This window comes from Gadus morhua, chromosome 6 (assembly GCF_902167405.1).
Source record: "Gadus morhua chromosome 6, gadMor3.0, whole genome shotgun sequence".
In the NCBI taxonomy this organism is placed as follows: domain Eukaryota; kingdom Metazoa; phylum Chordata; class Actinopteri; order Gadiformes; family Gadidae; genus Gadus; species Gadus morhua.
Genome location: NC_044053.1, coordinates 7,729,854 through 7,756,871, shown reverse-complemented (window position 1 = coordinate 7,756,871; position 27,018 = coordinate 7,729,854). Strand labels below are relative to the sequence as shown.

Below are 27,018 nucleotides of genomic sequence, written 5' to 3'. Positions count from 1 at the left end.
TACCAGTTTCATAATTAAATGATCGAATATTCTATAAGGAATATTTGTGGTATTCCCCTATTCTTATCACATATCCAAATACTTATGGTATTACAAAAAATCATGATGGAAACATGGTCCATGGCGACTATTCTGCACATCCCTAAAAAATGCAGATTTAACAGTCAAACGTGGATGTGTGAGAATCCCAACGGCATGATTCGAATGCCGTTAAAATAGATCCATATTAGATAAGATTAGGCCATCATTATACTTGCATGCTAATCCAGTTTTCCTCACCTTTTCTGAGGACAACAAACTATCCAATACTTTGGTCTATATCAGCAAATTCTTTTTTTGGTGTATGCACTTTGGTTTTAATCTCTTGACACGCATAAAAACATGCAGGCAAGCGCACACACACACACAGACATGCACACGCTCACACACTAACACACACACACAAACACACACACACACACACACACACACACACACACACACACACACACACACACACACACACACACACACACACACACACACACACACACACACACACACACACACACACACACACACACAGCAACACACACACACACACACACACACACCACACATTCTGGGTGTGAATGAGGGCCAGAGAACTTCCTGCACACTACTGGTTTCCTAAATTGCAAGGAAAACAGTTCTCCTTCCCCTTCTCAAGCCAATCGTCTCCCTTCCTGTGTCCTTTATACTGTCACAACGACATTAAAGCCACCATTACTGAGAATGCACCCCAGCTAACATATTACTTCTCCTATAGCTGCTGTGACATTTATTTTACTTTATTTTTGTTCATCTCATTCAGTGTTCTATTCATGTGCGCTGGTGCAGTTTTGACTCTCTATTTTATGTGGGCATTCTCTCGGGCAGGGTCAGCTCCCCTTCTTGAAAGGTGATAAGACGTCTTTTCCCTGTGAACAATGCTAGCGTTAAATCTGCTCCTCTCAGGCCCTCCAAGGGGAGGGAAGGTCCTTTGAAGAAAGTTGTAGCTCTATTCCTCCCAGTGATGCAAAAAGTAAATGATTTTAGACACTTTATAGTTTAAAAGTGATTTATATGCATAAGTCAAAAACCTTATAAGGCTTAGCCTGAATCACCACCCCCGGCATACATTATGTTCTGATAACGGAACATCCCAGAGTTACAAACAATGGTACTTTCCCAAGATTCCTTCAATGGAAATTTTAGCATTTCGTTTTTGGAAACATCTGGTTGATTAGTTAGAAATCCCCTTTATTGGTGATGATTGATTTCTGGTATAATAGAATAATAATCAATCAATGCGCTGCAAATCAGATGATTCATTGACAAAGCAAAAAAATGATATGCTCAGTGCCGCGTACAAATATTTTTGTTTCATCTTATTAGGTATGATAAAACCCAATAAAACGTTACTAATATGGAATCATTGTTTGCAACTGGTGTATTCTTCACTACTTGAGATGAGAGGGTTGCTACTCACAGTCGTTTGATCTCTGCTCTGGTAAGCGCTCCACAGTTGGTAGCCTTACACAGCAGAGGGCGTGATGAGCATCACAGCGTCTCCTGTCTGGTGTTTGCCTTTTACAGGCCTTGTGTTGCATTGATTCAAACCCTGAAATGCATTTGATCAGAACCACTATAATACTAAAAAAATAGAAAGTAGATATCAGAGGACGGTCAGTGTAGTGAGCCGCGGGGGCTGTAAGAGGGTCTGGCGCTCGCCTGGGGAGGTTAAAGGTCACTGATCCTGTGTGACGGGGGGCTGGGCTCTGCGCTGTGGGAGACCGGTTTCATGTCAGCTCTGTGAAAGGTCACGATCCGAGCGACCCCCGGTATATGAGGCTATATCCCACGCTTCCCTCCTCCCCATGTCTCCCGCTCTCCCCCAACCTCACCCTCTGGCCACCCCCCCCCACACCCCCCCCCTACCCGGCCCACCCCTGAGGCTGGGCTTTGGGGAAGGCTGTTAGGCGGGGTGGCCTCATGATTGGCAGGGAGTATCATTGCTGGGGTGGGGGGGTTCATTCAGCCGCTGTCAGACCGGTTTGACTGTTTGGAGGAATTGGAGGAATCGGACCTGTTTTGATATTAAACATATGGACATATTGTTTTGACATGAAACATTTATGGACACATTGTTTCGATTTTGAACAAATGGACGCAATGTTTTGACATGAAAAATATGGACATATTGTTTTGAAGTACAGTATATATTACTGAAGAGATTATTGCAGTACTGGCAGTCGTATGTACTACTGAAGATAGTATTGCAGTGCTGACAGTAGTATCTATTACTGAAGCTAGTGTTTTACTTCTGACGGTAGTTTATATTATTTCAAGGTAGTATTGCAGTACTGATATATATATTCCCAAAGGTAGTATTGTAGCATTGACATCATCTACTACTGAAGGTACAACGTAAAGATATCCCATCTATATATTTTTTGTAGTCGTATTCTTATTTGTATTTGTTTGAATCTATTTTTTATCAAACAGTGGTCGTGTTCTACTTCTAATACATGTCTAATCCCATCTTATGTTATTGCAGTATACTGGCCAACACATAACAGTACTTGACAGTATGACGTGTTCAGGGCTGCAGCCCAGCATGGGGGCATGTTGCATGTTTGAAAAGGTCAGGGCAAAGGTGTGTGTGTGTGTGTGTGTGTGTGGGGGGGGGGGGGGGGGGGGGGGGGGGCACCAAACGCACTCCCAGCAGGGAGCCTGTCCACTATGTGTTAGACATGGGCTCTGTGGCAGACATGGGCTCAGATCCCAGGGGGGTTGGAGGGGATGTGTGAAAAGCATGAAGTTCTCCATACCCCCAGAATAGAAGCCGGTTCCAATTTTGGAATAAACGTATTAAAGGTTTTGTTGATGCCCCCCTATGTTTCCTTCTCAGTGGTCTGCTGCAGTGTTGCGTGATATACAAATTAGAATGATGCTGCATTTGTGGATCTGTGGGTCTTTAAAATATGTGTAGTGATGACCTAAAAGGGATTCCTTAATATATATTTTAAGGTACTGTGTATGGCTGTTTGTCTGTAGCAGCAGATCATTTGTTATATGTTGATGATATCAACGATGTCCCCCCCACAAAATGCAATATTTGTGGCCCCCAGATACTGAATTATTCATTATTATTCTGATTTCCTTCACCTTTAAAAGGACCTTGTGTTGTGCAGGTTGGATTTGCTTGCATCATTCGTTGTTTGTTTATACATGTATCTATTACCATGTGTTTGTATTACATTTTTATTTTTATTCCAATGTGTGGAAAATGGATATCTTGACATCATTATATCAATATTGCCACTAACCTCTCTTTGCGTCTAATCAATCATTATTTATTCATAAATATATTGATAGATACCATGCGCACATACTGTACATACTATATAGTATACAATGGTGATGACTGTATACCTGTATACATGCATTTAAATGCACATGCTGCACACCATAGACATCGTCGTATACTCCATGAATAAGGATATTACTGTTGGGATGATTGTACATCATTTTGCTTGCAAGGGAACCCCCTTCTGAAGTTTCCATAGGAACTGTTGAAGAGTGTGTGTGTGTGTGTGTGTGTGTGTGTGTGTGTGTGTGTGTGTGTGTGTGTGTGTGTGTGTGTGTGTGTGTGTGTGTGTGTGTGTGTGTGTGTGTGTGTGTGTGTGTGTCAGTTTTTTCTAGTAGTTGTAGTTGGCAGGCAGGGGAATCCTAGCTGGCACCACAGTCTATGGCTGGCTCTCAAACTGTGTTGTGTTTTGTGTGCGAGCAGGGAGTTTGCCAAGGAGAGGGAGCGAGTGGAGAAGAGACAGGAGTTCCTAAAGCTGAGGAGACAGCAGCAGATAGAGAGAGAGCTCACTGGCTACCTGGAGTGGATCTGTAGAGCAGGTTGGTACCTGTCTTACCCTCTACCTATCTCACACTCTACCTGTCCCATCCTCTTCCTTTCTCACGCTTTACATGTCTCAGACAATAGCTGTCTCCACCTTTACCTGTCTCACAAACTACCTGTCTCACCCTCCACCTGTGTCACACACTGCCTGCCCCACTCTCTACCTGTCTTAATCTTTCAACCTGCTTTCTCACCATTGCCCTGTCTCAACCTCAGACTGTCTTACCCTCCACCTGTCTCACCCTCTACCTAGTGTCTCACCCTCTTCCAGTCTCACCGTCTACCTGTCTTACCCTTTACCCTGCTGTCTCATCCTCTACTTGTCTCCCAAAATATGAGTTTTACCATATATCTGGGTCACATCCCAGACTACCTGTCTCAGCCTTTACCTGCCTCAACTTCCTCTCTATCAACTCTCCTAATGCTCATGTGATGGAGGTAAGGAATCAGAGGAGATGACTCCTTGTTGTTTTCTCCTCCTGCAGAGGAGGTGATGCTGGCAGAAGAGGACAAGAACGCGGAGGAGAAGTCTCCGCTGGACGGGGCGTGGTACAAGAGGAAGCACAACAACTCAGGTCAGAGGTCAAAGGCCAAAGGACAAGGACAATTGAACGGAAGCCGATTTCACAATGAAATGTGCTTTCTCTTGTTCTCATTTCAATTATTTATTATAAAATATATATATTGAATATATATTTGGATATATATATGGATACTTACTTTATTATACAGCTCCTCTCAATGCGGTGTAACGGTCCGTTCACTTGCATGGGCCTTCACAACTTCCGGCGGTGAATTATTTTTTCGTTGCTAAGCATGTAATGTCCGCTGTCAAGGAAAGTGGACTTTTTGCCTCTGATTCACGTCTTTGGTATCCCTCCGCAAGTAGTCCGGTAACTTATCAACCTCAGCGTATTCGGTTGCTAAGCGACGTCAACGTCTATGGCAGACTATTTCTCTGCCGATCAACACAACGATGGTAATTGTAAAAAGACACACCGTGTAAAGTTATTTTTTCGTTTTGGCAAGTAGGCGTGTAATAAGCGGGATAATGTATAGAACATCGTCGGTTATTATAGGATATAAGACCCTTCAGGGCGAGGCAAGACATGTCGTGGCTTATTTTCCCAATAATGATCGGCGTTATATACATTATCCCTTACATATTATTACATTATTTATATTATCTTCTTCTTAATCAATGTAATGTATTTAAGTCTTTAAGGTGTCAGTGATACAATAGCATAACACACATTGGCCCGGTTAACACAAGAGACATTTATAGATTCTTCCATCGTTTACTTTATTTCAAATATATTTATATCATTTTGTGTGAACGAATCAGGTCAAATAAAACAATGACATAAAATGTAAGAAATTGTTTGTGATAAGTTTAGATTCCTAGATCTGTAGGCATCCATGACCAGATGGTATTGATACAATATCCATGATACTGAATTTCTTCGATATAAAATACTAATCTTTATATCTAATGAAATGATAAGAAAGTCGGTTGGTGATAATAGAGCTTTCTGTATGGCGGTCGCCTGCTGTCTTCAGTGAAAACTTCCTAAGATGTCTCTGTCTCTGCATGAGGCTGCACACTGAGCTGGGGGGGGGGGGGGGGGGGGGGGGGCTTATGTCTGTGTGTGTGTGTGGGTGTGTGTGTGTGAGAGAGAGAGTCGAGAGAGAGACAGGGAGAGAGAGTGAGTATTCCCTCTGCCTCTTGCTATAAGCGTAGAGAGAGAGTGTGTGCTTGAGACGTATAATGAGATTATGACCTCAGCAGGGTTCAGACCAGGGGTTCAGACAAAAAAGTTGGAGTCTGAGGACCCACGCGCGCACCCACACACGCACGCAAGCACGCACACACACACAAGGTCATCTTCCTTCCAGCTATTGTAAAGTCTAAGAATTTAATGATAAAGTAAAAGAACCAAGGGAGGGAAACGGTTCATAACAAAAGCTCCCTGAGACTCTGGTCAGATATATGTAAGGGAATGCTGTCGGTGTGTTTCCCTTTCCACAGTGCTGAAGAGAGGGAAGAAGAGTAAGAATGAGCTGATCAACGCAGAGGAAGGGGAAGACCACTTCACTGACATATCTTCTGTTGGTGAGAACAGCTACACCCCTACAGCCTCACATACACCTCCGCACTGGAGGAAGGAAGGAAGGAAGGAAGGAAGGAAGGAAGGAAGGAAGGAAGGAAGGAAGGAAGGACGGACGGAAGGTAGGAAGGAAGGAAAGGAAGGAAGGAAGGAAGGAAGGAAGGAAGGAAGGAAGGAAGGAAGGAAGGAAGGAAGGAAGGAAGGAAGGAAGGAAGGAAGGAAGGAAGGAAAGAAAGAAAGAAAGAATAACAAAAGACAAAATCACAGACACAGAACAGACAGAGGGTAGGCTAGCCCAGGGCCCAGAGTTGGGGGGTTCTTTGTAATAGAAATAGAACAGGAAATGATGTTCTCCGGTCTTCCTGTGGCAATCACGAGGTACTAATTAAACAATCTTTCTCCCCCCTTCGCCCTCACTTGACATTTATGAGTTATTTAAGTTGGAGAAAGTTTAATATAGACCCAGGCTGAGAGGACATGGAGAGGGGACGGGGGCGGGAGGAGAAAGAGAGCGAGAGGGGGGGGGGGGCTGAGGAAGAGATAAAATAGGAGAGATGGAGATGAAACTTGTCAGAGGAGGAGTTAATAATAGTACAGCTGGACCATTCATCCTCACTCCTCATTACCCAGTTTTGTGTCTGCTCTGCAACATGGAGGAGTATCCCTGTTGCATATGCATACACTGTAATATGCAGGGATGTGTTACATACTGGGATGCGATACATACTGTAAGGTGTTACATACAGGGATGGGTTACATACTGTAATCTGTAACATACTGGGATACAACTCTCCCCATTTGGTCTGCCATTTCTGGACCTGATCTAAAAAGTTAAAGAAGATGCGTGGATAAATAAATGCTGGCTTTAGCTAACACTCGTATGACTCGGTCTCTGTTACGGCACCGATGAAAACAGAAATGCCTCAATTGAAATGCTGTGACTTTATCGCCTGTTTTTTTCGTCTTTCTCTTTCTCTCTTTTCTCTCTTGTGCCGTTTCTCTTTCCTGCCAACTGCCCCCCCAGGGTCTCCGTTCGCGCGGGCCAGCCTGAAGAGCGCCAAGATGGAGTCGTCGTCGTACTTCCGTCGGAAAGAGAAGCGTCTGCGCTTCACCATCCGCAGGCTGGTCAAGGCCCAGAGCTTCTACTGGACCGTGCTGTGCCTGGTGGGCCTCAACACGCTGTGCGTGGCCATCGTCCACTACGAGCAGCCCTACTGGCTCACCTACGCCCTGTGTGAGTACATGGACGGGCTGGGGCCAGGAGTCGTGAGAGGAATAATAACATGGTTTTGCTACCTCCACTGGTCCCCGCTGTGTCTCATAGTGGTTTTCACGGAGCTAATTCTACGTTCGGTCATGGTTATTAAATCTCTTCACTTTCAATTTGAAGTGGATCCATTGCAAGAAATATACAGTATGCAGTGATATAACACCGTTTTGTTTGGATATCATCCCATGGGTCAGTCATAAAAAAGAGTCTCAAAGATTTGAAATGTTCAAAATTCTGTACTTGCATTTTGGGTCTTAAGTTATTGTCTGCTAACATCTGCTAACTTTCCTATTGAAGATAGACAAAATCAATATGGGCAATATGTCTCGCAACATTTATAGCTGTACACCAGTAAGCTAATGTATGTGTTATTTAATTAATCTGTTGCCCTAAGCAAAATGTACCTTTTATAACTGAATATATCACTGAAAAATGTACGTGCCTTTCCGTCAGAGTAAACACTGAGCAGCTCTTCACTCATTGATGTCCCGATTTAGAGAGATTTAGGAAACATGACAATAAGTTGTGGATCTGGGATGCGAAAAGGGCATCTTGACAAGCAATTGTTTAGGTTTAAGAGTGGTGAAGGTTTAGTGTTAGTTTCAAACAGAAGGTGATGGTGATAAGTCAGCTTTCATTGACTCTATCTTCTATTCTATTAATACACCTATAGCACCTCTGTGGTGGCCGGGTGCTAGTTGTTCCCACATCTGTCACATAACACTGACTAACACACACACACACACACACACACACACACACACACACACACACACACACACACATACACACACAAACACACCTACACGCACACACAGCCACTCTCACACTGCATACACTAACACCGACACAGACTCACTAACACAATAAAGCGCTAACACATTCACACACAGACAATAGCGCACACGCACACAGGAGCGTTTCTGGAACTGTGTAAATATGCCAACAGCGCTAAATATACAGTGCAAGTATACATTTCACTCACCTGTCCCAAACACGCGCAGATGCACACACACACACATGTATTTGCGCACACACATGCGCAAATACACAAAGTCAACACAACAACACAGCAGTGATTTGATGGGCGAGTCATGGGAATAATGTGTAATTGTTTCCTCAAACAACCAGCTACATCTGGGTCTATTTGCTCTGGAACCCAAGGCCTCAGCGGTCCACTCCAACAACCTGGCTCTGCTAGGCTGTTGGGGGGGGGGGGGGGGCAGATTAGGGTGGGCTTTCTCTATGTTTGACCTGGTCCTTGCCGTGGATCCCTTGTGTTGCAGACTTAGCAGAGTTTGTCTTCTTGGGGCTGTTCCTGACCGAGATGTCCATGAAGATGTACGGCCTTGGCCCCCGCAGCTACTTCCACTCCTCCTTCAACTGCTTCGACTTCGGGGTGAGAGCGTCAACCCACTAGGGCACCATAGCGGCTCGATAAGTGCCTCAAAGATTTCCTCCTCCTACATTTCTATCTTTCTAGAAGCCTTGCGGCCTATCGTCCTCGTAAGACCTTTTCCCATAGCTGCACAAGGCAGTTTTGCTGAGGACAACAAAACAGAGAATAAAAATGGCTCTTGCTCAACTTTTGTTACGCAACAAATGGCATTATAAGATCCGAGTCCGCATTCAAAAATACTCTGTTTCCCCCCCTTTTTGAGAGGGAACCGCAGGTTTATTTAAAGTTAAGGCAGCGTTCCAGTTCACTGCCAGAACCAGCGAGATTGGGCCTCTTTACAGCACTATGGCAGACTGAACTATACAGTAGTCTAAGGGACCGGCCAGCCCAGTCCTCCTCCTAGTTTAGATTGACCACAAGGTGCTTCTATGTGCATTATTTATGGAAAAAAATAAAATAACAACTTTATTAATCCAAGATGAGACATGTGGGATTAGGAGAGAAGAAGTTAGGATTAAGATGGAAGGAAGGTAGAGAAAAAAGGAAGATGATATTATATGTTGTCTGTTTGTCTTCTTTCCTTGTTGTTTTGAAAACCATCATGCATTAAATTGCCTGTCGAGAGACAAATTATGAATATTCGGTTGGGCTGAGTGGAATTCTCACAGGCTTGGTGGTCGGTATAAGGTCTAAAGCACACAGAGAGAAACCTCGGCTCGAAGCTTCTTAAAGTCTTGTAGAGGCAGAATTAAATACAATACTTCTCAGTTTGGCTACAGCTAAGCCCTTTTGAGGCCTGTTTAAATAGATCCAACCCCCACCTACACACACACACACACACACACACACACACACACACACACACACACACACACACACACACACACACACACACACACACACACACACACACACACACACAGACACACACACACACACACACACACACACACACACACACACACACACACACAGTAAAACACACAGGCACACACCCACGCTCTGACATATTTATCATACACAAAAAAAGCAACATGAATTCACCACAATACTTTTGGGGGAGACTGACATGTGTGTGTGTGTGTGTGTGTGCGTGTGTGTGTGTGTGTGTGTGTGTGTGTGTGTGTGTGTGTGTGTGTGTGTGTGTGTGTGTGTGTGTGTGTGTGTGTGTGTGTGTGTGTGTGTGTGTGTGCCTGTGTCTGCCTGTGTGTGTGTGTGTGTGTTTGCAGGTGATCATCGGCAGTATCTTCGAGGTCATCTGGGCGGCTATCAAACCTGGTGCATCGTTTGGCATCAGTGTCCTGAGGGCTCTGAGACTGCTGCGCATATTTAAGGTCACCAAGTGAGTGTTTCAATCGCACAAAGGACAATAACATGGGAGTCAAAAAATGAATCATCTAGTTAGGGCTATTTTAAAAATGATATAGTCAAATAATATGAAGTCTAATATATATTTAAATAATATAGATGAAGTCATAAAGTGAGTGGTATTTAAAGGGGACCGATTATGCTTTTCGACTTTTGTGACAACGTTGTTATAATGATTGATAGTCATATACACAAAAAACGATGTAGATTTTCGGGAAACTCATCCTCTCATCTGGGCGCTTTCAGCCTTCTCTGTCAACGCTCGGTTTTGTCCTCCTCCACCCCCTCGCCCCCCTCTTGCCAACCCAACTCCGTTGTGATTGGTTACCTTCCTTGAAGCGCGCGCGCGGGCAGATTTGACCAGGTATATGGGGGCGCGGCAGGAGTGCCTCTACGTAGATGATTTCCCGGAAATGTGAACACGTGAATCGCAAACGTTGTCCCGAGCGTTTAGCGCTCTGCACAGCCACCCCAGACTGTCAGCAGGGAATACGTCGAAATGCATGTACGTCATTATTTGACACTTTAGTATGGTTAAACATGACTATCAATCATTATAACAACGTTTATAGGTCATAAAAGTCGAAAAAGCATAATAGGTCCCCTTTAAATAATATATAGTAAAATAATACAGAATAAAGTAATCTATATATGAAGTCACTGAGTGAATGGTTTTTGAATAAAACATCTCAAAGTTGCGTATGTTAAAATGATATATATTAAAGTTACCAAATAAGTGGTATTTTAATAATTAATGGATTATATATTCAGTTTCATATTTTAAAAGTCATTGCATATAGCTCTCTTTTATAGGAACAGTTCTCTCTGATATGAACATATATGGATCTGTGTGTGTGTGTGTGTCTGTGTGTGTGCCTGTGCGTGCGTGTGTGTGTGTGTGTGTGTGTGTGTGTGTGTGTGTGTGTGTGTGTGTGTGTGTGTGTGTGTGTGTGTGTGTGTGTGTGTGTGTGTGTGTGTGTGTGTGTGTGTGTGTGTGTGTGTGTGTACAGGTACTGGAACTCTCTGAGGAACCTTGTGGTGTCCCTGTTGAACTCGATGAAGTCCATCATCAGTCTGCTCTTCCTTCTCTTCCTCTTCATCGTGGTCTTCGCGCTCTTGGGAATGCAGCTGTTTGGAGGACAGTCAGTATCACCAGTACCTTGCCATGTCTCTTCATGATGACAGCCGTGTGTTTGAGATGCTGCACATTCCAAACGTTAGGCTGGTTAGATATATGCTGGTTCAGTTGTACTGTGTTTAACCAGGTCTCATTCTCTCAGTCGCAGTCTCAGTCTCAGGCCCAATCCCATTTCTACCCCCTTGCCCCTTCCCCTTACCCCTTCAAAACAAGGGGGAGGGGTAAGGGGTAAGGGGTAGAAATGGGATTGGGCCTTAAAGTCTCGATGAGATAAAAAAAATATTTTCACACACATTCAAGACAACACCAAAAAGGAAAATAAGAACACAGAAAATCGACTCAAATTGTCAGTGTAGGAGAAGTCAGTTCCAGGTCATTCTGGGATGACGTGGGAGTAACCGGCGCTGGGAGGGTGGTTGATGAAATATGTGTCCCAAACTCGTTCCTATTGGTTGATTTGGTTCTATCAACGAGGAAGTCAAAATATGTGTGATTTGACCCTCCGATGAGAAACAGTGGCCGGATTACTCTCAGGTTCGGATTCTTAAAATACAGATGAGATACAAATGTCTTATTTTGTGAAGATGGGTTTATTTTAGTGTAGATATAATGTAGGAAGCTCTTCTGAAATCGGTAATGGGATAAATCCATTTTGGTCTGATTAGGTTGTGGTTCTCATCTAATGAATATTCATAAATCTCATCAATCCAATCTAATAATAAGATAGATAATGAGATAGATAATGAAGAGATTGCATTATACTCTAGTTTGCTGAAATCCTACGTAATGTATTAAACTGCATGTGATACACTCTACACTCATGCTGAGGTCTGCCTACAGCTAAGCCCTGTGGATGCCTGTTTAAATAGACCGAACCCCACCTACACACATACATACACAAACAGACACACACACCCACACACACAAACAAATACACAGTAAAACACACATGCACGCCAGACACACAAACAGATACAATGTAAAACCCACAAAAGGCACACAGATACACACACAGTAAAATAAACACACACACACACACACACTTACGCTCAGACACACATGAGATGAGTAAAACACAGAGGGGAATCACACTCACACACATGCACATCTCCAATACACTGAAGAGCTGGGTTGCTGCCAGTGCTGCTGGCTTTCACCTGGGCAGGCGTTTTAACTGCATAATGGACACATCAGAGTTGTGTAGTCAAACACACACGCAAACACACACACACGCACACACACACACACACACACACACACACACACACACACACACACACACACACACACACACACACACACACACACACACACATTCAAACACTCCTCTTGTAGATACCATCTTGTGGGGACAGGGAAAGTCCTCATAAATACACAACCCTTCCTTTTGTTGTTATGCAACGATACAATATAAGAGCACTGATAATGCTAGTACTTAGTCCTATAGATGAAGGATCAAATATTTGCCCAGTAATAAAATGTAGGTGAGTGGATTGGTACAAAAGAAAAGAGGAGAAGAGGAGAGAGGTTTGTTACGTTGACAGTGCGCCCAGACGGCTTGCAGGGGAGGCAGGATGGAAATAAAATAGGAAACAATGAAAGATCAGAGGTATTCGGTATTTCAATTATAAAGAGCCTACAAGTAAAGGTTTGCATTCTGATGTAATAGTGCCCCAGGGTATCGTAGGACATGAAGTGTCCACCAAATTGTGTTACATTATATTATAATGATTATTATATTTTGGATATAAGATTCGAAATTTTGTATTCAATTTATATATTTTTTATCAATGTCAGAACCAGATGCTCTTCTGTAAATCTACAGCTAGGGAAGTGTTCCCCCTGCTCAGAGACATCTGAGCAAGAACACTGCTCTCAGCTGGGGGTAATGAGATCCCTGGGCATGCTAATCATTAGCTTTAGCTCGTTTTGCTCGCACGATTGTACCAGGTAAGACCAAGGTTAAGGCCAGAGAGAGAAGGAGTTTGATTATGTGGTTCTGTCTATGCGTGCAGCTGATAAATGAGACTTATTGCATTCAGATACACAAAACCCACCGGAGACTGGTGGATGGGGAATTGTAGTCTTGACAGCTGAAGCTTAGGAGGCCTCCAATTTGTTTTGTATCTGTCCTGTAGGTTTAATTTTGATGACGAAACACCGACCACGAATTTCGACACCTTCCCGGCGGCAATCCTAACCGTGTTTCAGGTAACGCACAAACACACACACACACACACACACACACACACACACACACACACACACACACACACACACACACACTCACACACACCCACACACACACACACACACACACATTACAAATTGTGTATATTTTCTCTCTCTCTCTCTCTCTCTCTCTCTCTATCTCCCTCTATCTCCCTCTCTCTCTCTCTCCCTCTATCTCTCTCTCTCGCTCTCTCCGTCTCTCTGTCTCTTTCGCTCTCTCTCTCTCTCTCTCTCTCTCTCTCTCTCTCTCTCTCTCTCTCTCTCTCTCGCTCTCGCTCTTTCTCTCTCTCTCTCGCTCTCTCGCTCTCTCAGATCCTGACGGGTGAGGACTGGAATGCAGTGATGTATCATGGGATCAAGTCCCACGGGGGCGTCCACAGAGGGATGTTCTCCTCGATCTATTTCATCATTCTCACCCTTTTCGGAAACTGTATCCTGACATGATTCTGACACAACTCGATCAATGGCCTGTCGGCTCTCTTTCCCAACTAACCAAACTGATAAAGACAAAAGTTAATGCAAAAGAAAAAGGTAGCATTTTAGCATTCAGCGTTTTTCTACAGTTTGTTTAGTTGCGCTGTTTGTCATCTTTTTCTCTGGGGTGCATCTTTTAGTCGTCACCAAATTATTAACTGAAAAAGCAAAGTCTAAAGTAAGGGACCACTTGGAGGGGAATTAAAATAAAGTAATTCTATGTAACATTGGCTACATGTGGTTAGCATGAGTGTTTGTGTTTCTGTGTTTGTTGTCTTTTCCTGAGACGGTAAGCGACCAGATACTCTCCTCAACGTCTTCCTCGCAATCGCTGTCGATAACCTTGCAAACGCCCAGGAGCTAACCAAGGTAGCGTACCGTAAACCTACTAGCATAGTGTCCTGACCAAGGTGATGTGGTGTAATTTACTGGCATTACTTGCACTAACAAAGTTGGCATGTGAGTGTGGGTGTGTGTGTGTGTGTGTGAGTGTATGCGTTTGTGTTTCCATGCATTTGTATCCATGTGTGTGTGCTCCACAGGATGAGGAGGAGCAGGAGGAGGCGATCAGTAAGAAGCTGCTCCTGCAGAAAGCCAAGGAGGTGCAGGAGGTCAGCCCGATGTCTGCCGCCAACATCTCCATCACGGCGTAAGTCCCCAGGAACCTCCCCCTCTTTCCCCTATCCTTCAGCCCTGTGTCCCCTCTGTGTCCCCACAACTCTTCTTAGTAAGGGACCTTTAGCTGGGAACAGCGGGTTCCCAAATGCCATTTCCTTGTTGTTCCTTTTCGTCTGTACTTAATACTACTGTGTTATGTTCTGTGTCATCTGTATTGTTATCATGTTCGTCCAGGGGCTTTGGCTGGATTTGACCAACAGTTTATAATTGGTTCTTGTTGTTTTTTCTCCCGTAAGAACCCCTCACAGCGTAGTACGGTGAATAACAAAAGGATAGCATGCTAACAAGAGGATGCTAGACTCACTGAGATGACTATTCACTGTTCAGAGTAAACGTACGGGAGAGTCGATCAGGTCTCCTGTGTTTGTTTTTGTCATCCAGGACGTGTGTGTGGTGTGAATTGTGCTTCTGTGTGTCGAGCTCACGTTGACTGCTAAATGTCTTGTTAGTGCCTAAATAGTGTGTTTCTATGGACATGTACTGTGTGTGTCAGTGTATATGTGTGTGTGTGTGTGTGTGTGTGTGGGTGTGTGTGTGTGGGTGGGTAGGTGTTTGTGTGTGTTTATTTTACAGCTCTTGTTTGGCTTGTTCCACTAGTATAGCTTATTGTTCATGGATATTATTTTAGTGTGTCTCAATTCTCCTGGGAGCTTTTGCCCACCCCATTTACATTTTGAATGCTTTACGTTAAACTTGAAATACTTCCATTAATGACTTACGTTTGTTTTATTTAATGGGGTGGTTAAAAGTCTCCACTCATCCGCCTTCCTGGTCGTTCCTGGGCCTGGCCGTTGTCAGGGTGATTTGTCTTGCAAGAAACCCCTTTAAAGAGACTATTATGGGGAGCAGGGTACTCAAACACTCCCTTCACCTGGCAGGTAACGCTCCAAAACTACGGCAGTTGCCAATTCTGACCCGCGCAAACTGGTATCCAGAGACGTGGTTTGAACACGGTTAAGATAATGAATGAACCAAAGGTGCAAAGTACGGCCTGACGTGCACCCAGGGCAACACAGGACTGCTCTGTCTCTAACCTTGTCTGTGTGCTGTCCTCCCCCCTCTCCACACCCCCTCCTCCCCCCCCCCCCCGGTCATCTTGTTCTGTTTGTTTATTTTTGTGCATGTGCAGTTTTGTAACGCACAGTCGAGGTGCGCTCTCTCGCAGCCCATCCGTCTGCAGCGTAAACTCACTGTGAGTTCCGACGTTTCGTTGACAACTTTTACGACCGTTTGGTGTCCTCCCGCCGTCTCTCTCTCTCTCTCTCTCTCTCTCTCTCTCTCTCTCTCTCTCTCTCTCTCTCTCTCTCTCTCTCTCTCTCTCTCTCTCTGTCTCTCACTCTCTCTCTCCCGCTCTCTGTTGTTCTCCCCCTATTGTTCCGTTGTGATCGTTGGGGTTGATGGTGTTGTGATTGTGTCCGTACCGCACCATCGATGTCACCATGTGTGCGATTCGATGCCATCCGCTTTCAGACAATGTTTGGTTTATTTGGCTCGCAAGCCGACACCCGTCACTGCAGTGTTCACGTCAAAATGGTTGCATTGTACATCACTGTATAGCGCTGTCTTTTTCAGTACAGTATTGGTTGTAAATGTGCTCTTAGCCTGGCTAGCTATCTTCAAAAAGGATTGGTCTAATTAGCTAGTTTTATACAGTCACCAGTTCAAGCATCCCCTCTTCAAGTAGAGACAAACTGTTCCTCTTCTACTTTGAGTAGTATTTTCTATCAACCACTCACATTCTTCTCAAAACTACACAGACTGGTCCTCTTAAAAATAAAACTTTGATGGCTTTCACCGAACGGGTACATTCATCTCAGACAGAACATTTAATCTTCTGCCCTGTTTTTTCAAGGACCAACAAAACACGAAGGACAGAGAGAAGCTGTGGTTTGAACACTAGGCTCAATGCTCACCATAGCATTCACTGGATGAATGACGCATGGTCTGCTGAGGGTTTCAGCTTCCAGCATTTTAGCTCTTAGCATTATGCTAATCGCTCTTTGGCATGTCTGATAGTGTGTACCTTCACAGAAAGCGTTGCAATCCCCAAACCCAATTGCACACCGATTGCAAACCATTTCCTAAATGTGAATTTAAATATTTTGTTGTGTTCTGTGTCTCCTTCTCTATTATTTTCTATTCTATTTCTTGAATTCTTATGCTCCCAGCCAAAGTCTCTCGCTCTTTTCTCCATAGTTTTTGATGTGCTGTTTTGTGTCGTGTTAGTATTGAGTGCTGTGCCTGACCTCGTCAAGTCTGTGCCGTCTTATCGTCTGCCTAACCTGTTTCTGTCACGTTGAAAAGCTTCTCTGCTAAGTCTCTCTCCCCCTCTGTGTCTCCTCGTGGCTCCCTGTATGTGTGGCTAGGAGTTATGTGTGCACCCCTGCCCATCACTACCTGAGGTAAACAGAGTGCTAGAAAACTCACGATTGCTACATGTTTTAATGTTAACGTCGTATAACCACTGGAAATGACTTCATGGACATGGTTCACCTTCATCACTATTCTGAGAGATGTTCAAAGTCGACAGAGAACACTGAATCTCAGAATGTTATAATCATCCAATCACCCTGTTAAACATCCCATGTTGCATTGAGGTGCTTTTGGTGTTTAGAGTAGCCAGATTTTATCAAACTTTATATGTGGTTCTGTAACAGGAGCAGCAGATGTCGTTGGTGTTGACGATTTTATGACAATTTTACGAACTTGAGATATAAATCTGTTCGTTAACATTTTTAAGATGGACACAACATCATAAATGTGTAATATATTCTTCATTTCAAAGTGCTGATTATTATGAGCTGGCAATTATTAAAATATTCTGTTTGTCAGAAAGCTGTTGATTTAGTAAAATGCTAATGGAATCAGACAGATGCATGGATACTTTTTTGTGACATCCCCCTGTCGTTCTTAGTGGAGGTAGGAGAGGAGACATCCCATCAACTAGCTCCCTCTCCTGGAGCTAAAACCCCAGACCGTTTTTATAGTTTTAATACTGTCATTTCATGTTTATCAATCTTGTTTGCTTCTTGGTCACTCACTTTTTCACTCCCTTGGTCACTCTCCAGTCTCTCCCTTGGTCACTCTGTACATCACTCCAGCATGCAAGGATCAGTTCTGTCTGTCGCGCCCACTCCTTCTCTTCTTTTCTTCATTGGGCTATCACTGTGCGTCAATTATCCGTCGGACTTCTGCCGTTAAGGACATATCAAGGTTGATTCATGCCTCATTGTAAATCACAATTGACAGCATGAAGTCTTGGGAATGAATGATGATTTTCCTCCACTTAAATTGATTTCTGCCATAAAGTACATATCCTGGTTGATTCATGCCTTATTGTAAATCGAAATTGACGTCATTGAAATCTTGGGAAAGAATGATGATTTTCCTCCGCTTTAACACAATTTGCGTTCAAAAACAATTCCGGTTCACTGTCACAATAAGCGTAAAGCCATCGTACTCAGGAGGGTAGAAACAGACCCATCGATACATTTCACCTTCTGAATGTCTTGTTTGTTCTGATGGGCTTCCCTCCCGTCCCCACCGCCCCCAGTAAGGAGCAGCAGAAGTCCCTGCGGCTGAAGTCGGTGTGGGACAAGCGGGTGGAGGAGCTGCGGCGACACAACCGGGCCAGCTGCGAGGCGCTGTACAACGAGCTGGAGCCGGAGGACCGCCTGCGCATCTCCGCCGCGCTCAACCTGCAGCCCAACACGAAGACCCACCTGGACCGCCCCCTGGTGGTGGAGGCCGGCGGCGACGGGGACGACGCCGCCGCGCCCGCCGCAGGTCATTCCGGTAACAGTAACGGCGGTAACGGCGGTAACGGCGGTAACGGCGGCAACGGCTCAAACGGCGCCCAGCACCAGCACCACCAACGCCACCATCACCACCACCACCCCAAACCCGGCGAAGCCCCCATCCACACCAACGGGGAGCAGACCACCGACGGCTCCGCCCCCGACGCCCCGAGGACGACGGCGGCGGCGACGGCGGCGAGCCAGCCGGGCCGGCGCCACCACCGCCACCGGGAGCGGGACCGGGAGCAGCCCAACGAGAACGGGGACGTGTCCCGGGAGGGGGGCTACCACGTGCACCACAGCCGCGGCAAAGAGCACAACGGGTGCCGGGGGAAGGAGGGCAAGAGCGACAGCAGGTCCCGGAGCAGAGAGGGGGGCTGGCGGCGACACCACCTCCCCCAGCAGCAGAGCTCAGTGGACGAAGGAGGGGGTGGAGGAGACGCAGGAGGAGGAGGAGGAGGAGGAGGGGGGGCAGGAGAGGGGGTCCTGGAGGGCGAGAGGGAGAACAGCCACCACCACCACCACCACCACTCCCACGGGACGCCCCGGGAGGTGAACGGCACGCTGCTCAGCGCCGGTGGTGGCGAGGGAGGGGGCGGAGGAGGAAGGGGGGAGCGGCGGCCGCACCACAAGGAGGGCCGAGGTTCCTCCAACCGGGACGGGGAAAGGGGTTCTCGAGGCGAGTGCAGGACCAACGGGGAGAGGAGGAGACGGCGTGGGCACGGGGTCAAAGGTCACACCGGCGCCTCAGAGGGTGAGGAGGCGGCAGAGCACGACCAGACCAACGGGAACAGGTAGGGCCGACAGTCACTGCTGGGAGAATGGGTTTCATTTACTTGTTCCCCGGAATGATTTCATAAGGTTAACAGTTCGGGCAGCATTGTGTACTTAGTCTTCACCTAACTTACTTAGAAACAATACACTATTACTATCAACACCAACTAACTCTCTCTCTGTATCTCACTCTTCACTTTCTCATTCTCTCTCTCTCTCTCTCGCTCTCTCTCTCTCTCTCTCACTCGCTCTCGCTCGCTCTCGCTCTCGCTCTCTTTTCCACTCTCACTCCTCTCTCTCTCTCCATCTCTCTCTCTCTCTCTCTCTCTCTCTCTCTCTCTCTCTCTCTCTCTCTCTCCCCCTCTTTCCCACTCTCACTCCTCTCTCTCTCTTTTCCACTCTCACTCCCCTCTCTCTCTCTCTCTCTCTCTCTCTCTCTCTCTCTCTCTCTCTCTCTCTCTCTCTCTCTCTCTCTCTCTCTCTCTCTCTCCATCTCTCTCTCTCTCTCTCTCTCTCTCTCTCTCTCTCTCTCTCTCTCTCTCTCTCTCTCTCTCTCTCTCTCTCTCTCTCTCTCTCTCTCTCTCTCTCCCTCCCCCTCTCCCTCTGTCTCCCTCCATCTCTCTTCTCCCTCTCCCTCCCCCTCTCTCCAGGTTCGGTGAGTCTGAGGGAGACTCCCTGGCTGTTTCCCCCCAGCAGGTCCCTGGGGTCCCCAGCTGGCCTAGCGACGGCTTGGAGGACTCTGACAACCAGAGGAACGTGAGACGCACTGGGCAGGGCTCCACCTACCTACCCCCAGTCACCATCACCTCCCCGCCCGGCGACTCCACCCTCATACCCAGTATGTCCTGCAACACTGGGACTAGGGTCTACTGTGTTTTAGTCATGGCAGAGCCAAACTCCACCACCACTTGTACATTGGCAGAGGCGCCGCATCCCATTAGGCATACCAGGCAACTGCCTGGGGCCCCGCAATTGTTTGGGGGCCCCGGGCCACGGGGGGGGCCCCCTAGAGCCCAAAAAAAAAAAAAAAAAAAAATCGCTCCACCCCCCCCACCCCCCGTCAACAATCCTCTGCCTAGGGCCCCCACACTACCTAGAATCGCCCCTGTACATTGGTTTGCATTAGATAGTACACACATACATGTGCATTTACCTCGCGTTGACGCCACACTCCTGTCCACAGCTTATTGAAACTTAATTGAAGGGCCTTGTACAGGGTTGCCAGAAGCTCCTGCCATCCCCAGAATATACGTTGACATCGTCTGTGTGTCTCTCCCAGTGAACAGTATTGACAGTGAGACGGCGCCGATGAATGAGAAGACACTGGAGGACCTGGAACAAAGCAGGACCAGACCCATCCTGCCCTACAGCTCCATGTTCATCTTCAGCCAGACCAACCCGTGAGTGCCCCCCCCCCCCCCCCTGTCGGTGCGTCTGTATGCCTTCTGAGTGACTCCCTCTCCTCCTCTCCTCTCCCTGTGTTCACACGTGTTGCCTTGGCCGCTCCGGTTTCCTCTACCCCCAAAAAGACCGTCCAAAACAAATTCTTCTTAGGTTAATACTACTGCCGGTGCCCTTGACCAAGGCACCAGCCAGTAGACCTGGAGTCGTTCCCCGGGCGCTGCCCAGCACTGTTACGCCTCGTTTCCACATCCGTATGTTTTTCGTATCCGTGCTTCCGTCAATGTACGGAAGGAGTCGCTAGTGTTTTACGTACGGACATGAATTTATTTACAAAAAGATGGGGGAGCGTATGATAATGGCCGTTTTTAGGAGACCGGTACTTTGGAACATGAGGATCGACATATACAGAGATAAAAACAAAACCAACCAGGCTTGGAAAGAGATTGGCGAGGAGTTTGGCCTGCCAGGTACTTACATGTTTTGTGAAAAACATAATAACTTGCATACGGTATCTCCGTAAAACGACGGCGAAAGTAAAAAATGTTGGAACGTATATTACGGACATACCGGACAGAAATTGTGCGGAGGGGAGAAGTCTCGGAGGAAAAACTGACATTACGGAGAATCACATAGGAATGAATGGACTTTCGGTCAGAGACGGTTGGATCGCATACGAGAATGTACGTGTGTGGAAACGAGGCGTCAGTGATGGGTCAAGCGCAGAGATCACGTTTCGTGGTACAGCACTTGTACGTGTGCGATGACGGATAAAGATCTTCTTCTTCTTTCCTGCCCCGGTGTTTCAGAGTGAGGCGTTTGTGCCACTACATCGTGACCATGCGCTACTTTGAGATGTCCATCCTGGTCGTCATAACGATGAGTAGCATCGCGTTAGCCGCGGAGGACCCTGTCAATGCTCACGCCACTCGCAACAACGTGAGACCCACACAGACATGTGGACGCACATGCATGCGCACACACGCACACACACACACACACACACACACACACGCACACGCGCACACACCTACGCACACACACACACACCTACACACACACACACACACACACACACCTACACACACACCTACACACACACACACACACACACACACACACACACACACACACACACACACACACACACACACACACACACACACACACACACACACACACACACACAAACAAACATGAATTATGTGCAGCACGGAAGAGAATATTAAACACATATTATGTTTTGTTGGGGATCTTTAAAAAAAGTAATTTACTTCAGCCTCACAGGCGTTAAAATATGACCTCAGTGCCGCCAACCCGTGTTTTAATCTCTCCTGCGTAGGTGCTTAAGTATTTGGACTACGCCTTCACGGGCGTCTTCACCTTCGAGCTGGTGATCAAGGTGAGTGGCGCCAGGGGAAATCTGTGCCCTCGATCTGTCTCTGTTGTGTAGTTAACAGCCTACTCCGCCGCCGGGCCAACAGACCTTCGGCCTCCTCGTGCAGTTTAATATTGGTGCCACACTGTTATCTAAGGGACCGCTCAAACAACAAAAACAGCCTTTTTTTAATAACACAACAGCCAATTTGGTATTGTTTTCCTACGGTTCAGCTCCCCGGCGCTGAGCTGTTGTCTTTTGATGCGCCTTCCATTTTTATGGTTAACTCCCACTGCTGGGCTCGGTGCGATGCCAACCCGTCAACAGAAAAAGAAGACGCAACAAAATGTTCAACAACGACCAATCGCGAATTTGGGCAGATATATTTGCAATCGTAAGAAGTCGTGATCTTGTGGAATCCATTGTTACCGTTAATAAGTTGAAATGGCACCGTTGTGCACCTGGGCCCGCTCCCTGATCGCTCCGAGCAGTCGTCACAGAGCACTCTGCCGTGGTGTTTCTGAAGAAGCCGCATACTCACTCCTCATTAGCGGGGAGGGCTTCAAAGTGTTCAAAATTCAAAAGGCTCCACAGACCTCATAATATATGACACCCCATCTCACCCCACACTGCAAAAAATATATTTTTGCTTTGTAATAAGCAAAAGTAACTGCCAATGGAACAACTGAAAGTTGTCTTGGTAAGATTTCTTGAAATAAGACATTATATTGAAGCCTAACAAGATAACAGTGATCTTGAAATTTGCTGGGAAAACTAATTTTTAGCTATATTTTACTAGTATTGTGATGTAAAAGATGCGTTGTAAAAGACGATTCATCTTTTACAAATAACACAGCAGCTTAAAAACCTAATGACATGTTTAAAAAGCTTGTTTAACCCGAGATATGACTCAAAACAAGATGTTTTCAAGATAGTTTCACTTAACAGAATATTCAAGATGCACTGTCTAAAAACAATCTCGTTTATATCACTTAAATCTTGCTATTTAGGTGATTTTGTCTTATATTAAGTGTGATGAGATATTTTGACTAGAAATTAGAAAAATATACTTGCCAAGATTTTGAGTTTTTGCATTGCAGTCTCTAAAACAGAGGAAAAACCTCAAGGAAGAACCCAGAAGAGGGTCTCTAAAACAGAGGAAAAACCTCAAGAAAGAACCCAGAAGAGGGTCCCGCCTCCCAGAGTTGGTTAGGGGTGTGTGTCCGATCTAAGTTGTAGATCTAGTCGCGGTGTGTGTCCAGGAGGCTAGACCACAATAAATGTGTGTGTGTTCTAGATGGTAGATCTAGGTATCCTGCTGCACCCTGGGGCGTACTTCAGGGACCTGTGGAATATCCTGGACTTCGTCGTGGTCAGTGGGGCGCTGGTGGCTTTCGCTTTCTCGTAAGTTCAAAGATGACCAACCTTTTTGTGTATTGAGATTATGCATTTGCACTCAACCACGGAACATGGCTAAACAAACCGACGCTGATCTGTTGTACAATATTCTAAAGACATCGTCGGGATTCTACATACTTTGTCGTTAAGTACTCAAAAATACACTATTGAGTCTCTTAACCTCTTGATTTGAGTTATGAAGTGACTGTGACCCCTGTTCTGTTTTTGTGCTCGGATCGCTTGAAAGGAGCTTCATGGGGTAATGTCCAATATCCGTCTCTCACTCTCACTCTTTCTCTCTCTCTCTCTCTCTCTCTCTCTCTCTCTCTCTCTCTCTCTCTCTCTCTCTCTCTCTCTCTCTCTCTCTCTCTCTCTCTCTCTCTCTCTCTCTCTCTCTCTCTCTCTCTCTCTCTCTCTCTCTCTCTCTCTCTCTCTCTCTCTTCTCTCTCTCTCTGTCTCTCTCGCTCTCTTGTCATGCTTGACTGCCACTTTTCATTCACCTGCGAGAGAGAGAACATTTATTATGCTGCAAAAAACAACTAAATATCCACCAGCACAATAACATTTCCATCATGTGTTCAAAATTCCTATTGGCAAAGTCAGAGTAACCAATCAATGTTATTGTATCTACAAAAAAATACTATTTTGCCTTTAGCTTATTTCAAACAACAATCATATCGATCTCCTTCAAAGATCAACTGGGGGGCATAATTCTTCATTTTTATTTTCCCTTATTATGAAACTTCTTTATTGACATGACAAGCAAAGTTTCATGTCAGGGTGGGCAGATGTTTTTTGCAGCGGGTGCTCCATCCATATAGCCAAATGCCACTATTGTCTGTCTGCCTGGAGCTCCACCCTCTCCTCCACCCAAGCTGATCCTCATCCTCTACCTCCGTCGCCTCATGGATCCCCTCACGGTCTGGTCTCCTCACTCTGCGTCTCCATTCTGTTCCATCACTTTGAGAAGAACCCTTCCCCTACGATGCCTCTGATTGAAATGGCATCATACCTCCTCTTCCATGTTTCACCTGAAGATGTCTGCCAAAAATATTCTCTCCTCCGTATGGCTTGCTGTAAGAAGGCCCGTCAGGGGTCCTTGGAACACCTCTATTCCGAACAGGAATGGGAATACAGATTCCTACGTCTGTATTCTGTTGGAACATCCATGGGTGACTTTCATCACCCATGGATGTTCTTGGTGTGGAAGTGGAATGCGGTTATCTGTCCGACGCCATTTCACCCTTGCAACCACACTCTTTATAGTTTAACTGAGTTGATTTGGCGTTACAGTATTTGACGTTTACCTCTTGGGACAATACAGGAAGTGTTTTAAGATGACAGCATCGTTCTGCACTCAAGTCCGTGTTGTCGGTCATTACTGTGATTAAATAGCTATCACTTTAAATATGTTGTTTTTATAAGGTATGCTCACACCAAAGCAGGTTAAAACAGCATGAGAATTATTGGTAAAGAAGCAGAATTTAAATGAAACTGTGTTAAATTATGTAGTATTTTACCTCTTGCACTCTTAAGGTTAACTTTCAACCCATTTCACGATTTTCGATTAATATATTAATTGATAAGGCTAAACGGCGAAGTTTTGGCTTTCTTGTATTAATTATGATGGCATTTACATTTAACCTTGAGCTTGTAGAACACAAACGTTCAATTTCAACAACCTCTACAGAACTCATCTGGTCATTTAAAGTGTGAATAAAACAGCCACACTTCTTACACAGATCTCTTTTATGATGTCAAAATTCGTCCTATGTCCTTACTAAAGGAACTATGGGTACTGTGAGTACTCCACGTACAGTAAAGATGTAGTACTGGTTGTAGTACTATGTGATCGACCTCATACTTCACCCATGCATGGTGGCCATCCAACCATCTTTAGCAGGAAAGAGTTTCTGTGATGTTTCATTTCAGGTTGACCTTTTTGAATTTTCTTTAATCCCCACTCATCAGATGCCGAAGCCTCAGTCTGCATATCTTTTGTTGGTTTAAACCTCAAAGGCATGCTGGATAATGTAGAGTTGGCTGTTCCTTTTACAAGCGAGTTCAAAGACCAACTCTCGACTAGAAATTGTTGATTCCTTGTTGTTGAATGATTTTATCCGTGTGTGTGTGTGTGTTTTTGTGTGTTTGTGTGCTCACATCTGTGTGTGTGTGTGTGTGTGTGTGTCTGAGTCTGAGTCGATAATTGTGTTCTGCCTTATGTGTTTTATCACCTATTTTTATCCAATTAGATCGCAGCACAGTGTGACCAGGTGGGGACCCACCCTATACCCTACAACCCCCCCCCCAAAAAAATCCCCCCCCCTCCCCCCCACCTCGTTCCCCGTCGCACTCTCCATCTACGCAAGCACTGTCTGACAGCATTCAACTGAAACTTGTTTCTCATTTTGTTACAAAAATGACAAAATGAAGGTTTTTCAAATGGCTTCAGACCCCTTCCATCTCCATGGCAGTTATGTCCTCGTATTTCTACTGAAGAGCATGCATCAAGCATGCTCCTGCATGTGGTAGTCAGCCAGAGTACTGGAAGATTGGAGGATGAAACAGGTTAGAGAGAGAGAGAGAGAGAGAGTGAGAGTGAGAGTGAGAGTGAGAGTGAGAGAGAGAGAGAGAGAGAGAGAGAGAGAGAGAGAGAGAGAGAGAGAGAGAGAGAGAGAGAGAGAGAGAGAGAGAGAGAGAGTGAGAGTGAGAGTGAGAGAGAGAGAGAGGGGGGGGGGGGGGGGGGGGAGGGGGAGGGGGAGAGGGAGAGGGAGAGGGAGTTATCTGATAATTACTAAATCATTTCAGCTGCTGTGCTATTTTGAGAGTTTCCCAGCACTAGAAATAAATAGCACATATGGGGAGCTGTTCAGGTTTGAAATGCTTGGAGATTTACTTTATCAACGTTGCCTTTTCAGATACTATCTTACACAGTGTGTCATGCTCATTCACTAATATAAGGGAATTTACCTTGTTTAGATGAATATCCAAGCTTGACCCTCTGTCTCTGAGGATTGAAGAGGTTTTTTAGGAGGTTAAATTAATAATGAATTAACAGAATTCTAAAGCCTCCAGCATTTGTTGGTATCAAGGTGAATCAGCTCAGTGACAGAATTGTGACACACTGTAAGGTGATAACAGAGATACATGGAAGAAATCTTATCTCAAAGTCTCTCTCACAACCTTATATCCAAACATAGTTATGGTGAATTCATTTACAGGTCACTAGGGAGCAGTAAGGGGCTTGGGGGCATCTTGCTCTAGGGGGCCTACAGGTTAGACTGATTACCTGGATGAGATCAAACCCAGTACCTTTTACTGGGATTTGGGAAACCTTAGTCATTAGATCCCATAGACGTCGTATTATTTTTCAGCAGATCAAACATTATGTTTCAAAAAGAAAAGGAGTCTTTCTCAATCTCATTAATGACCTTTAACCCTGGTGAACATGTTTAGCAACTTACCTTTGCATGAAGAGACTAACATGTGTTGATCATTTTATAATCTCACCTCATTGGCTCATGTAACCACGGTTACATGTTATAGGTACAAGTTTATGAACACTGGCATGTTTTCTGATTATCATAACTTAAAACACAGAAGATATCATCATTAAGGAATGACAACGCAGCGCATGAAGAGTTTCGCTCCATCTCCGACGCAAACCACATGCCTGTGGATTGCCATAGT

The 27,018-nt window shown here is 45.4% G+C and overlaps 1 protein-coding gene across 1 annotated transcript in view; it reads left to right on the top strand.

The window, feature by feature from the left end:
- The window catches only part of cacna1ba (calcium channel, voltage-dependent, N type, alpha 1B subunit, a), a 93,229-nt gene that overhangs the window by 36,461 nt on the left and 29,750 nt on the right, over positions 1–27,018 (top strand). The window contains exons 8-25 of the mRNA XM_030359238.1: positions 3,794–3,909; positions 4,399–4,488; positions 5,943–6,026; positions 7,046–7,255; positions 8,578–8,690; positions 9,920–10,032; positions 11,069–11,200; positions 13,335–13,407; positions 13,741–13,858; positions 14,204–14,271; positions 14,445–14,551; positions 18,134–18,791; positions 18,858–19,171; positions 19,802–19,989; positions 20,431–20,551; positions 21,362–21,491; positions 21,895–21,954; positions 23,228–23,334. Coding sequence (XP_030215098.1) covers positions 3,794–3,909; positions 4,399–4,488; positions 5,943–6,026; positions 7,046–7,255; positions 8,578–8,690; positions 9,920–10,032; positions 11,069–11,200; positions 13,335–13,407; positions 13,741–13,858; positions 14,204–14,271; positions 14,445–14,551; positions 18,134–18,791; positions 18,858–19,171; positions 19,802–19,989; positions 20,431–20,551; positions 21,362–21,491; positions 21,895–21,954; positions 23,228–23,334 — 2,802 coding nt within the window. The remainder of the gene's footprint in view (positions 1–3,793; positions 3,910–4,398; positions 4,489–5,942; positions 6,027–7,045; positions 7,256–8,577; positions 8,691–9,919; positions 10,033–11,068; positions 11,201–13,334; positions 13,408–13,740; positions 13,859–14,203; positions 14,272–14,444; positions 14,552–18,133; positions 18,792–18,857; positions 19,172–19,801; positions 19,990–20,430; positions 20,552–21,361; positions 21,492–21,894; positions 21,955–23,227; positions 23,335–27,018) is intronic.